The 14601-nt window shown below is 35.6% G+C and overlaps 1 protein-coding gene across 3 annotated transcripts in view; it reads left to right on the top strand.

Annotated features, from left to right (window-relative positions):
* Positions 1–14601, top strand: part of LOC120483198 (cadherin-18) — an 84481-nt gene that overhangs the window by 33118 nt on the left and 36762 nt on the right. Inside the window, exons 1-2 of one of the 3 annotated variants that reach the window (XM_039678149.2) lie at positions 3709–3897; positions 9979–10462. In XM_039678149.2, coding sequence (XP_039534083.2) covers positions 10232–10462 — 231 coding nt within the window. In that variant the 5' untranslated portion in view covers positions 3709–3897; positions 9979–10231. Of the gene's footprint in view, positions 1–3708; positions 3898–7315; positions 7360–9978; positions 10463–14601 lie in introns of those variants that run through there. The other 2 variants (XM_039678150.2, XM_089131271.1) reach the window with 2 other exon arrangements.

Genomic DNA, 14601 nt, shown 5'->3' with positions numbered 1-14601 from the left:
CATTAAGAAAAATTGGGAGGGTTTAATTGAAAAAATAAAAGGTCGGTTGGAAAAATGGAAATGGTTGCTCCCTCAGATATCTTATAGAGGATGAATTCTTATAATTAATAATCTTGTAGCATCTTCGTTATGGCATAAGCTTGCTTGTGTCGATCCTCCAAATGGACTGCTTGTAAATATACAAAGAGAACTGGTGAACTTTTTCTGGGACAAGTATCATTGGACTCCTCAAAGTATTCTATTCTTGCCCAAAGAAGAAGGAGGTCAAGGTCTGGTTCATCTCGCAAGCAGAAGAGCTACATACCGTCTTCAATACATACAGAAACTGTTGATGGGACCATATTCACTCGCGTGGAGACCTTTGGCTTTAAGCATCTTGAGAAGAGTAGGCAATATGGAAATGGATTTAACTTTGTTTTTAATGGATCATAAAAGAATGACTTTTACTGGTATTCCTCCTTTTTATGAAAACTTGTTTAAAGTGTGGGGTTTCTTTAAATATAGGTGGATGGAACCAGCAACTTCTCTTTATTGGTTGTTAGAAGAACCAGTTGTATTTGGAGCTAGGTTTGATACCTCAGGAGAAGAGTTTCCTGGTCTAACAGATATATTATGTTATAAAAAGCTTTTTAAGCTAAAAAATATTATAATTGAATCAGGCTATAATTTACTGAGAGCTGAAAAAGTTGCTATTATTTTAGGAGTTAGATCAGTACGTTTTGTAAAGAAGTTTCTTGTCAAAATAACTAACACTTTAACTGCTGAAGAGAAGACACTTTTGTGCAGGGACTTTAATCCCTGACAGTAAAGATCTTTTTTTCAGATCTTGAAATTTGTTCTGTAATAGAGGAGTCTTGTCTTAACAGCTCTTTGTTAAAATGTGGAGTTAATGAGTATATAGATTTTTGTACAGTAGATGGGAAAACATTGTATAAATGTATGGTGAAAGTTATCCATCAGCGTAATTTAAGTATCAAAACAGATACAGTATGGAGAGAAAAATTAGGAATCAATTCTGATACTCAACCTGTTTGGCGAGCACTTTACAAACCACCATTAAAAAAGAAGCTTGGTGATTTGCAATGGAGGATTTTACATGGAGCTATTGCTGTATTACAAATGTCCTTTTTGTCTCGAACGAGAGACCATTTTTCATTGTTTTATGGACTGTGATCGACTTAACCCTATTTTTGATTTATTAAGTGCCTTTTTGAATACTTTTAATATTTGTTTTTCGCAGCAAGATTATATTTTGGGTTTTTTTTACAGTTCAAAACAAAAGTTCAAATGTCACATTATTAATTTTATTGTGGGACAAGCAAAATATGCTGTCTATATCACTAGGAGAAATAAGATAGAAGAGAAGCCAGGACAAGATGTTGTATTAGTGTTCAAAAATATGGTAAAATCAAGAATTCTTATTGATTTTAACTTTCATAAATTGATGAGCACGATAAAAGACTTTGAAATACAGTGGTGTTGTAATAATGCTCTGTGTTCAGTCAATGATGAAGAAATTGTTTTTGTAAGAGAGTTGCAGTAATTATTTTTTGTTTATTTATTATTTTTATTTTATTTTTATTTTAGGTGTGTGTAAAATTGTATAAAATGTAAACAATTTTAAATAAATTGATTGTCAAAATCAAATCTCTCTCTCTCTCTCTCTCTCTCTCTCTCTCTCTCTCTCTCTCTCTCTCTCTCTCTCTCTCTCTCTCTCTCTCTCTCTCTCTCTCTCTCTGGACATTTTGATCTATTTTTTTTTTTTTTTTTTTTTTAAATTAAAAGTGACTTATGAAAGCGTGTGAGGACTTGTCTCAGAACAAATCCTCCACCCAAACACAATTAAACGTGCATCTCAATGGAGCTTTGAATGAAGAGAAGGCATTTCTGATATTGGACTGAGATGTTTGTGTATTATAATGTAGAAGCGTAAAATCAGAGGCTTTCTCGCACTGATGTAGTTTGCATTTGGTGCCATTTGCACAGTGAATTCAAATGCTATTGTGTAAAGATCCTAATCCTTTTGCAGGAGTCATTGCTCTCAAAGTCAGCAGGTGTTCAGTTGTGAAGATTCAGTTCTTTGACTTTAGTCCCCACAGTTGATTTTGAGTTATTTTTTGTGAGTTTTTGGTTCAAGAATCTGTTTAGTTTAAAATACTGTCAGATTAAATATATCAGTCTTTGTTTTCATTCTCTGATACACCCAAACCTATTTACTGCAAAATAATTTGCCGCAAAAATGCTTTAAATTACATTTATTTAAATATGATCAAAGTAAGTATTATGTTAGAAAAAAAAATAATTTAATTCAAGGCCACAGAAATGCATTGTGGTTATTGCAATGCAAATCTAGAGGTTCTTTGCAATTTACCAAAACTGCATTGCTTAACTTATTAATTTTATTTAATTAGTTTTAAAATACGTTTTAGTATGATTTTTTTTTTTTTAAATTAAAAAAAATTCATTATGAATTCTCATTATGAGCACCATTTAAAGATTACTCAAATGGTAATAGAACTTAATGGAGATTTGATGTCAGTCTTAACAAAAAGACGTCTGTATACTGTATACACACACACACAAAAAAAAATAATTTATGGAGGAAAAAAAAGAGAGGTAAAAAAATGGAATCCATTTGAAATGTCTGAATGAATGAGGTCATTTATCTCCACTATTGACACCATCATGCTTAAACTCCACCTTGAAGTTTGACATAAGATTCATCCAAGTGAATAATCTGTTTTTTTTTTTTTTTGTTTGTTTGTTTTTTTCCCACAATTTGCTGAGCAATGATCTGGTCTATTCAATATCCAAACTCATATTTGCCGTCTTATGCATATCTTCACAAACTCCATCAGTATTTCTAATAGTTAATCAGCTGTTGTACTGTCAATGTGATGTGTTTATCATAGCATAAACTTGACACCTGGTCTTTAATTGTTTTATTGTTCATAAATTAAGAATTATATTATTTTATATCAATGTACAATTACAATTTGTATCTTTTAAAATTGCAATCAAAATATGCAAATATTTAATGACAGCATTTGATACTTTCTGCATCTTCATTTACACAAGCCATCCTCAAGCCCACCTGCAAGGACACCAGCAGGGATGAAAAAAGGGTGGAGAGAAAGTAAATAAATAAATGGAGTCGAAAAGATAAATCATCAACCTGGTGTAGAGCCTGAAAGGAAAGGGGGAAACCTGGAGGTAAATGATGGATAGCCTCCGAGAGCAGGCTGAGAGTTTGATGACTCGGAGTTGCGGTACATAAAGCTCCTTCTCCCTCAAGGCCTTTGTTTTATCACATTTTCATTTTACCTTTCCACAGAGCTACTGCCCTGTTCCTGATGCCCTCTGTTATGTTATGAGCTGACAGAGCTTCCTCCTGGAAAAAAAAAATGGCCTTCAGTCTTGTGGGGCTCTTGCTAGCTTTCCCCACGCTCCCTATATTATTAATTAGGTTTCCTTCTGGAGCCACACTATTGCCTTAAACCAAACACTGCCTGCACTGCTCACCACTGAGAACATGTGTGCCTCTCCTTGCTGCGAAAAGGAGGGAGAGAGAGACTGGAAGATAAAGTGAGGGAGTCAGATATGTAAAGCAAGAGTAAGGGAAAGAGTGAGAGAGAGGAAATGTGAGAGGGAAAGAGCAGAGCTGAGTTTCCCTGCGTGCGCGTGTGTGGATATGACAACGCGTATAACCAGCCAATCAGAGCGCGCATCCAGAGCTGCAGCAGGCTGGCAGATTTGGGAGCTCTAGCGGATCTGTTCTGGACTGGATTGTACTGCTGCACACACATACTCTCTGTGTGACTTAAAAATGTGGTGGAACATCAGGAGCGCTTCTCCGTATTCCAAAGCCTTGTCATCTTTTAAGGAAAGACTGAGAAGGTAAGAGGCACTCTGTGTGCTTTTCTTTACTCATCTGCTGATTGAAGCTGGATGCCTCTGTTTGCCGTGAGGAGGCATTTAGAGAAAGTCTGGGAGTTGTTCTAGTGTGTACACATGTGGACATAGACGACAGGAGCAGCGGGACGAGGGAAGGAAAGCAGTGTCTGTCCATTGATCTGTGCCTCTTTCATTAGCTACTCCAGTACTTTATGGTGGCTGCATGTAATTTTTCAGAGCTCTGTCTCACTTTCCAGTGAATAAAGCAAAGCACGTGAAGCTGTTGGAAATCCTTGTGTCTGATTCGTAAAAATGGACGGCAAGCATTCTTTCTCCAAATATTTAAATAATTGTATTATTATTATTTTTTTATTGATAATCATTTACAGCTATGATGATAAAGAAATGGTTGCAGCAGTGGACTTCAAAACTCCACATTGCTTAATTGTTAGATTTTTTTTTTTTTTTAATGAGTGTGCTGTATACAGAAGAGCATTCTTAATTGTTCTTAGAAAAGCCTTCAGAGTAAATTGGGGGTGCCTAACAATCAGACATTGAGGGTTGTCTGACAGTGACTGAGTGATTAGACCAGCCTGTATTTGATGCATGGGGGAAGCGGCATGCTTTAACCAATGCCTCCATTGGACATGCCAAGGTGACAAATGCACATCAATGGATCCCTGGAGTCCCTCCCCAATATTACTAATCCTGTAGCTGGCAATCAGTCAGGGAGAGCTTCCAGGTTACGAATCCACTTCAGTTCTATATAAAGTACTGCAATTTATTGCTGAGAAGTGAGTAAGACATGAGAAGTAGAGAGAAAAAATTATTAAATTGAATAAAGTGGGCTGAATCAACTACACTGGGGAAATTTTACTGCTTCATGTCTCGAAGGTTCTTTATGATGCATGAGCCGACTTCAGCATGGAAGGAATATTCTGGGTTTTGTACAAGTTAAGCTCAGCATCATTTTGATTTTATTAAAAAAAAAAAAAAACTCTTACTGTGAGGCACTTACAGTGGAGGTGAATGGGGCCAGTTTAAAAGCAAAAATGAGACGTGCAACTTTTATAAAAAAAAACGCTTAAACTTGTGTATTAAGCTGAAAAAATGTTCTCATGATTTTTATGGTCATTTTATGGTTTTAGGTGTTATGTTAACAGTGCAACCAATGTAGTTGTAAAATTGGATATAACTTTACACACAAAAGGTTAGCATGTGAACATCACACTAAAATAATAATATATAGTGGCTATACTATTGAAGGTTTTTTTTTTTTTTTAGACTGTATATATATATATATATATATATATATATATATATATATATATATATATAAATATATATTTGCCTATTGGCCCCATTCACTTCCACTGTTGTGCATTATTAAGACCCAGAATTTTTTTTTTTCTTTTAAAGTCTGAACTAATTTTTGCAGTAAGCGCTGTCAGTTTAGCTGACCCCAGAATATATTCTTGTATCTCACAATACAGAATGACTCCTAGATTCAAATTCCATCAGTGACGTTTCATTTAATTTGCATGTATAAATAGATTAATTCAAGCAATGAGTGGGGTAGAGAGCCGACAGGAACAAACATGGAAAAATGTCATTGTGAGAAGACGTCTCTCAGCCACTGTTCCATCCGAGCCTCACTCCATTCCAATTAGAATCCTAATTAGCTGTACTAGATTCTAATCAGTATTACAAATTTGTTTTGAAGACCTCAAGAAACCTGCGTGAATCACTCGAGACCCCTTTGCTTTTGAAGTGCAGAACAAGGGCATGCGTGTTATCGGTGCCTCCTGGCCTACTGTGCTTTTAGTTCTGGAGCAGTTGTTTTGTTCACATGTGTAACACCTTTTTTCTCTTGCTAAGAAAGTTCATTATTAAACCTTTGTGTTTTGAAAGTTCCTGTGAATCTCAGCTTAATTCACTTAATAATGAAGTGATTCTTTTAATCAAATTCACTCTACTGAATGAGACCAAAAATACAAATGAAAAATCACTTTTTAATAAGGCTTAAACTTGATTGAAATTGATAATTATAAAAAATGGTCACATTGGTCTACGTCTTGGTCTAGACATCAATATTATAGATTCAGCTTGCATGACAAATTGCAAGGATGTGGGTTAAGCACAACTTTTACAACCATCTGTTTTAACATAAACCACAACATCATGAAAGGAAAGGGAGCTGTCACCCAGTATTAGTCAAAATGCCCTCAAAAAGCAATTTCTTTTCAAGGCAACACAATAAGCTTGAAAGAGCGAGTAAAGGCTTTGCCCTTCCTCCTCCTCTTGAAAAATCTTCAGCAAGACTCGGTAAATAAATTGCGCTTCTGATTGAGCAGATGGACATTATTCTGAATGAGAAGCTAGCATATTCATTTCCTTTCGAAACTATACTCTGGCTTCTGCTTTTATTCTTTGAGATAAAAATATCTTTTGCTCATTTTTCTTTCATGTTTAGCCAGTAAAAAGCAATTATTTCCTTTTAAAAGATGTTTGTTTTTTAAAAACGCATCTGGATCACATGGAGACTTTTTCATATGGAATACAAAATAGATAAACAAATTTACATAATTAGAATTTAATTTGTGTGTAATTAGCATACATTGATGAAACTGGGACTTTTTTTTTCGGTTCTGTTTTGAGACAGTAGTGTCCAACACCAATCCAACATTTATCCACTCATGCTCCCATTGAGGTACTATGTGTCAAAAAAATCTCAAAATCTGATTCATCCCTAAATGACAAACACAGTGGCCTGAGGCCAATAGTAAGCCTGGAAATTATCAGACTGGTGTTGAGATATGCTTCAAGCCCGGTGAGTTCAGTCAGGCAGGTGCACGTAAATTTCCTGATCACCACCCCAACAAACATTTACCATGAATGTGATAATTTACGATTTTTTGGGCAGCAATGTGGAATATTTATATTATTAAATACTACGTTATTGTGAAGACATGACCAGAGCAAAGGCAGGAGACACTGCTTGCAGTCAGTGATATCTTTATTGACTTCCAAATAAAGAATAGCCAATCAAATGAAAAATAACATAAACAAAACTCACTCAAGGTGACCCTCTTCACCAGAACTGCTTTCACGGACTAACATACATTCCTTTATACTGAAAGGGTCAACCATTTCACAGTAATAGGGAAATTAAATAATGTTCATACACATAATTCATAACTACACTTAAAATGAAAATAAAATTCAAAATATATTAACCTTAATTATACAAGGAAAATAATACAAATAATAAACAAATACATTTCTACATACAATGAACATGAACACAATAAAACATGAAACAATAACCCCCTGCTCCCATTGTGAAATGGACTATGCCTACACTACCCAGAATTCTTTGGGATGGCATAAAATGAGGAATAGGACGGCCGCCCGTCCTCTTAACACCCACCCCTGGAAACCATGCTGCAGACATGAACCCAGAAGGTTAGTTTTGCAAATAAAACTAATGATTTATGTAAATACCAAAATAAAAGAAATAAATCTCTTGTTTTTTTTGTTTTTTTTATCAGTCTAATGTGCACCTCAGACTAGAAAAAGTCACCAAATAATGAGAAACAAACTAATTTAAAGCAAACAGACATAGGGCATACTCAGGGGTAGACTCAGGGGTACAGACTCAGGGGTCACTTAGGAAACATTCTCTAACCGATTTGTTCAAAAACACTGATTCATATAGGAATTAAATAAGTAAGTCTTTAAATCGTTCACTGAATTGATTTGTTCAAAAACACTGGTTAATTTATAAACTAACAAGTGCATTGTACTGCATCCAAAATCACAATGGCCTAGTAATTTCCCTAGTAGGTGAACATCAGTATGTGACAAGTACAATGTCCGAATTCACAGTACTCCTCAAAGAGTAGAAAATTAGTGTGTGACAAGAGTAGCCTGCAATGTCCGAATTAGCAGTACTCATCAAAGAATATAGGGGAAAAAAGTACCTGGATGGCCTATTATTTATTTATTTATTTTTTTTTTTACTTGAAATAAGTACCTACTCAAGACAGTATAACATTTCGGACAGCATGTTTTTATGAGAGCGTCAGTGAATCATATGGTAACTGATTTGTTCAAAACCAGTAATGTTAATCCATTTAATCGATTCGTTTTGGAATGAAACCTCAATGCTGTGACACTCGCAACAATTGATTGTTTGGTGCTGTTCAGTGTTCATTGGGAAGTAGTACAGATATTTTGGGGTTCAAAAGCACTTACACTGACACTTTTCTAAGGAAACAGTGAATTTAAAGTTATCTTTTGAACTTAAAAAGATGATTCTATAAAAACTTGTGATTATTTATTTTACTCACAGTGCATGAAAAATACAATTACCAGTGACAGAATGGTGGCACTTATTCTCCTACTGAGTGGTCCGGTTAGTGAAATTAAGACACTAAAAAACTTTACAATATGCCTTTCCTTCTTCTTCTTTTAGAGTTTAGCTGGCGGATGGCAAACCAACTTAAGGTGCATTTACCACCACACACGGGACTGGAGTGTGATCATCGAGAATAGTCAGAGGGATGTACACTTATACACATAGTATAAACATTCAAATATTAAAAACGGCAAAACAACCCTGTGTTTTTGAGAAACCTCATAAATTGGTTTTTAATACTTTTGGATATATCTCAATATATTCCTTTCTTTCTTTTTCATTTGCTCATTACATATACAGTTACCCCAGCAGTATGGTTTATAGCAGTTGCTTTTGAAAGAAACTAATGTGCTGACCTGTAAATTCTCAAACTCTAGTCTTGAAGAGCTTGCTAATGGGCTGTTAAATATAACCCAACCAAACTGATTTTTTTATTTTTATTTTTTTTTTTATTATTCTCTTAGTAAAGCTGTTACGACAAAAACTTCTAGAGAATATTTTTTTCTGTAGTTCTTCCAGTGTTGGTGGTCTAAAACGAGTCTCTCAGCATGTTCATCATTTGATATATCAGTGGCTCTTTCATTGATATAACAACGAGCACTTTTAATGAAATTCATTTAGACTCATATCGCAGTGTCTTAAATTCATTCATCAATTCCGGCCACTTCTATTTTGTCTACTGAATTATTGGCCTATGTGGGATAATTAATTCACATAATAAATACACATCCTAAAATGCTGAATTTGGGCAATACAGTATGTAAAATGTCTGCAAAAAAAAAAAAAAAAAAAATATATATATATATATATATATATATATATATATATATATATATATATATATATATATATATTTATATATTTGAGAGATTCGAGATACATACACGTCATGCTGACATACTGTATTTTCTGACAATCAAACAGGAGTTTCTCAGATATCTCACTGTCAGTTTGTGTTGCACCATGAAATATGTATTCCAGTCATATGTTAGACCCCTGGGACAAGGCTTCAGCATTACTGTGACTATTTTAAAAACGGCTTGGAAATGAAATGTTCAGATGTAGCTAAGTTGACAGGAAAGACCCCCCTGCAGCGTTTCTATTGTCATTTGTTTATTTGTTCTTTGCTTTTTTTTTTAGCATTATAGCGACATCACAATTTCCATTCGTTTCAAAAATGTCTAACCCTAAAGCACTTTCACTCACTTATTTCAACAACCCTCATGCCGTCATCGAGGAATGAAGAGCACGGTTTCTCTTCAACAAGTGTTGAATCCGAATTGTCAGGGAGGCAGAAGAGATGAGAGCTGTCCTTTTTTATTCTTTCTTTTTTTGAGTTATCCATGGACATGCATTGCAAACCATTGATCCTCGGAATGCCATTCAGCCATTTGAATAAACTCCCCATGCTAGAGTGTTCATTACACGTCCTGTGCACCAGCAGTCATGATCTCTGCTGTTATATGGGAACATCTGTTCCATCAAAAATGTATTAGATGTTTCATTGAAAGGCAGCAAGATCTCAGTGGGCTTTTAGGCCAAATTTAATAGGTCTTTACAGGCAACAGTTAATCTGAAATTTTAGTGGAATTAAAATGTAATCGCTGACTGTGTTTCATTTCTCCCTCCATAAAAGTACAGTTTGTCCTCTTCCCTTCACACAGATGTTTTGTGGAAATCTGCCATTGTCTCCAGTGAGTCTCCAGTTGACGGCGACTCCCCAACGAATCAACACGTCTTGCTCTTGGCCCACGATGTGAGTGCTGCCCGCTGGGTCTCTGCTACAACTGGATTTTAAACCATGGCCATCAGCCAAGTCCTGCGAACTGGTCCGATCGGCGTCTAGAGCCGCCCACGTGAGAGAGACCTCTGTCTGGGTGAGCGAGAGCGGGAGTTCAAACATTGCGACTCTTTAACATGAGAGCAGCCAGCAGTCCTGCCTGTCTGTCCCCTCTGCTGCTGTGCCTATGTGTGCTCCAGAGGAGCTATGGGACCCCTTCTCCACCCAGCCCCACATTCACCCACAACCAGACCAAACTGCCCGACGGGGACAAGGACTCGCACCATCGTCCAAAACGAGGCTGGATCTGGAATCAATTCTTCGTTTTGGAAGAGCACATAGGGCCGGAAGACCAGTATGTGGGAAAGGTAAGAGCCCTTTTGTTTCGATCTGTGTGCAGGTGTGGGAAACGTGCTTAAAGGCCAACACTATCTCACGACCAATTCGTACGAATTCGACGCATGATTAAAAAGTGGCTAATTCGTACTAATTCGTACGACCTCACTCTTACTAATTCGTACGATTTGTCTAAACCCACGTGATGGTTCGGTTTAGGGGTGGGGTAAGGGGTAGGTCATTCGTACGAATTCATACCAATTCGTAAAATATGTACGATTTAGCAAAATCGTATTAATTCGTACGAGTGAGGTCGTATGAATTGTTACGAATTAGCCACTTTTTAATCATTTGTCGAATTCGTACGACTTGGTCGTGAGATCGGGTTGTAAAGGCACACTATGCAGGAATTCAGTTTTTGTCAAACAGTGACCCCTAGAGTCTCTGTGGAGTACTTGTATTTAACGTAGCAGTCATAAATACCACTCACGCAGAGCGTCTCTGCACTCACGTCCTGATTCCCCTTGGAAGCTGTTATATTAAGGTACAAATCTGGCATAGTGTGCATTTTTTTGCAGTAAATAAGAGATCTAGCGCTAAAATGGGTTTTTGAACTGTGTCCGCTGCCATCAGTGTCATGGATACAGTGTTCTCTGTGGCGTACAGTCTTCATTAGGACGCGCTCTTCAATCTATCGCCATTGCGGAGACTCTGTATTCATTCCGGTGAAATAACAAAATAAAATACACAAAAACGTGTCCCTGCTTGATATAGAATTTAACCACTGATGAACATGTATTTAGTTTTGATGAGAGAGAAAAACTTAGAAGCTGTAACCTCTGACACACTTGGCAAAATATTTACCACTAGACCATTAAATAACGCAAACAAAACTTGTGGATTGATGCATTTATTTACGGGTTGAGCATAGAGGCTCATTCTCATTTCCTAGTCTTTTCCGAACACGTTTTCTTTGCTTTTTCCATCGTCGAGTATCACGTCTGAAATGTGCGCAAGTGTTTTCGCACTTCATTTGTTGTTGTTGATGTGTGTGACGTCGTTGCTGTAAAGCATGTTGAGATTTGTTGGGCTTTACTAGCAGGATGATTCGCCCTACTATGAGTTTGTTTACCACCGAAATGACTTTGAAGGTGTTACATTAAGGTAAATGTTTGGCAGGCACATTTTTTGTAAAGACTTTTGTCATACTGGCTGAAACATCTTGATAGCAATCAATAATAGAGGTGGTCTGAATATTAAATGATTTAATATGGACATGGTCAGAATATGTATTATACACACACGCATAAACACAAACATCCTTCCTCTTTCAGATTCAGGTTTCACATACTTTATATGAGCATATATATATATATATATATATATATATATTTATATTTTTACATATATAATTCAATACATTACATTTCCTTATGGGAAGCCTCTCTGAAATTGCCCCTATCTTTACACTGTGCAGGTGATTATCTGAAATAAACCTGGTATGGTTTGTTGAGAAAACGGTTCCTTAAAAAAGACGTGTTTTAACTGAGAGACATTCTGTACGTCATGTTTTTGGACTATAATTGAAATGTGCGATGTCAGTGTATTCCTGTAATCATATTTTCTTAGAAGCGAGTAAATAGTACAGGTGACTAATCAGAAACCAAATCCATGTTTCTCCAAACAGCATGTTTTTGTCAGAAAATTGATTTGGCTTGCAAATTATAGACTGACCTGTGACTGACATCCACCCTCCTAATAAGAACATAATTATTTTGACTGTCGACTACAGAGAAACAAGAGGATCTAGAGGCCTTTTTTGTCTCTATTTATTCCATTGTCTTCTTACTCAAAGTTGGAGACAGCTAACATGTTCTTATAATAATCATTTGAAGCACCTTTTATTCTGTGACTCCAGAAAAAAAATCCAGAGATCCCTCTGCGGCTTATAAACGTCAGCAGCGGTACAATAAATTATTTTACCCATTCGGTTCTGTGAATACTGGCGTACACTTTCAGCTCAGATGAAACCACTGTTTCATGGGTTGGAATAATACAGGGTGACACTGACAGCTTTTGACATTGACTCAGTAAGGTGAAGGTTAAGTGAAGATAGCAGAGTTTATGAAGAAATGGCTGAGAAGCCATCAATTGTCTACAGCTACATCCCTTAGGAACTGAGCCAAGTGTGTGCGTGTGTGCCATGTTCCTGTCCATTGGTTGCTTCAGATCTACACACTTGCGTGTAAATACAGAAATGTGTTTGTGTGCTAGGAATGTGAAACAAACCCATTTCTATAATGGTCCCATTAACTTTTTCTTTTTTTTTACTTTTAAGGAAAAAAATAAAATAAAAAAAGGTGTTATTTGAACAAACAGTACTCTAGATTAGTTAAGAAAAACAGTCAGCTCAGGAGCTTGACTACACTGGTCCCGCTTTTCATTCACTGAAAAGAACTTAAAGAAAGAACTCGTAGGATTCAATTTCTGTAATTGGATTACTGGTTCTATGGTTTTGATTCACTGACAAGAACCGATTCATTATGGTAATTGTAATTGTAATTGGATTACACTGATTTTGATTCACAGAGAAGAACTGGGTTATAAAAGAGTCATTTTGTTCTGTAATTGGTCTACAAGTGGTACTGTATGGTTTTGATTCACTGAGAAGAACTGATTCATTAAAGTAATTTGTTTTACAATTGGACTACATTTGTGTTATATGATTTTGATTCACTAAATAGAAACACTCATATGAGTTCACTGTAAGCGAAGTGTGAGAACATTCTTACTTGTATTGAACTGCGAAATATGAAGCCAAACAGGGCTCTTGTTCTGCTCACATGGGTGCCACTTAATTTTTATGCTGCTGTGGTGTGACCTGTCTGTAAGATATTTGAGAGAGCTGAATATTTTCTCTCAGGCAGTCTTAAACTGTATTGACAGAAATGGGTTCCTCCTACACTCCTGTCTTTTTTTCACACCTTCTCCTGTCTGGTCCCTTCAGACCACAATCTTTTCTTCTCTCCACTTCAGTGGTCAGACAAAAAGAGGTTTTGGGGCCCCAGACAGACCTGTTCTACTAAAACCCTGCCTGTCCTCATATATCTAGTAATGGGAACATAAATTATGTCACTTTATAAAAACAGATGAGAAATTTCAGAGGGACCATCTTTTTTGGGGTTTAGAAATGGAACATACACATGATATTTGGTTAGAAAAAAAATATCCTGAAATGTGTTAGCTGAAATACAATTCAACTCCCGCCTTGAAAACTTGTGTTTTTGTTACTGTTTGGCCATTGTTATTTCATAGAAAAAAAAGAAAAAAAAAATATGGTAAATTACAAAAAGCAAATGAATAATGTATGATTTTGCTTAATGTTTTTACTAGGTCAACGTTTGTTTGAGATTTCTTTTTCTTTTTTGGGGGGAGTGTGTGTGTGTGTGTGGGGGGGGGGATCCTTTTCCAGGGAAATTATGTGAACTGTGTTAAATGTATGTGTGTATATATATATATATATATATATATATATATATATATATATATATATATATACACAGTTGTCTTTTGTACAAAAATGTCTAATAAATTTAATCAGTATGTTTTCATCATATTGCATTTATTAATTGGAGTCATTTTTTTTTCTAGCTAAAATGACATAATTATATAGTTGATGAAAATAACCTCTAAGAGTTCAAACCAAATTTTCAATCAAGAGGACTCCAAAGTTGGGTGAATTATAGGTAATTAAGTCCTGGAATCAGTCTTTCAACACTGAACCCTTGAGCAAAACACTGTGTTGTATTAAACAGGGTTTAATATATATATATATATATATATATATATATGTGTATATATATATATATATATATATATATATATATGTGTGTGTGTGTGTGTGTGTGTGTGTGTGTGTGTGTGTACACACACGTAACACTCAACATTTTGGAAACATTACTACTTTTAAAGTTTTTGAAAGTTTCTTATGCTCATCAAGCCTGCATTTATTTTATCAACCATACAGAAAACATGGTGCATGTCCACTATCCATGACATAATCAAAAAAAAAAAAAAAAAAAAATCTAGAAATCACAATGTATGATTTTTTTTTTTTTTTTCACTATTTATTTGTATGATACAGCTGCAAATAAGTATCTGAACACCTGAG

The sequence above is a fragment of the Pimephales promelas genome, chromosome 5 (genome assembly GCF_988280905.1).
Source record: "Pimephales promelas chromosome 5, fPimPro1.hap1.1, whole genome shotgun sequence".
NCBI lineage: Eukaryota > Metazoa > Chordata > Actinopteri > Cypriniformes > Leuciscidae > Pimephales > Pimephales promelas.
Note: the sequence above shows the minus strand (reverse complement) of the source record. Positions and strands in the feature narration are given on the sequence as shown.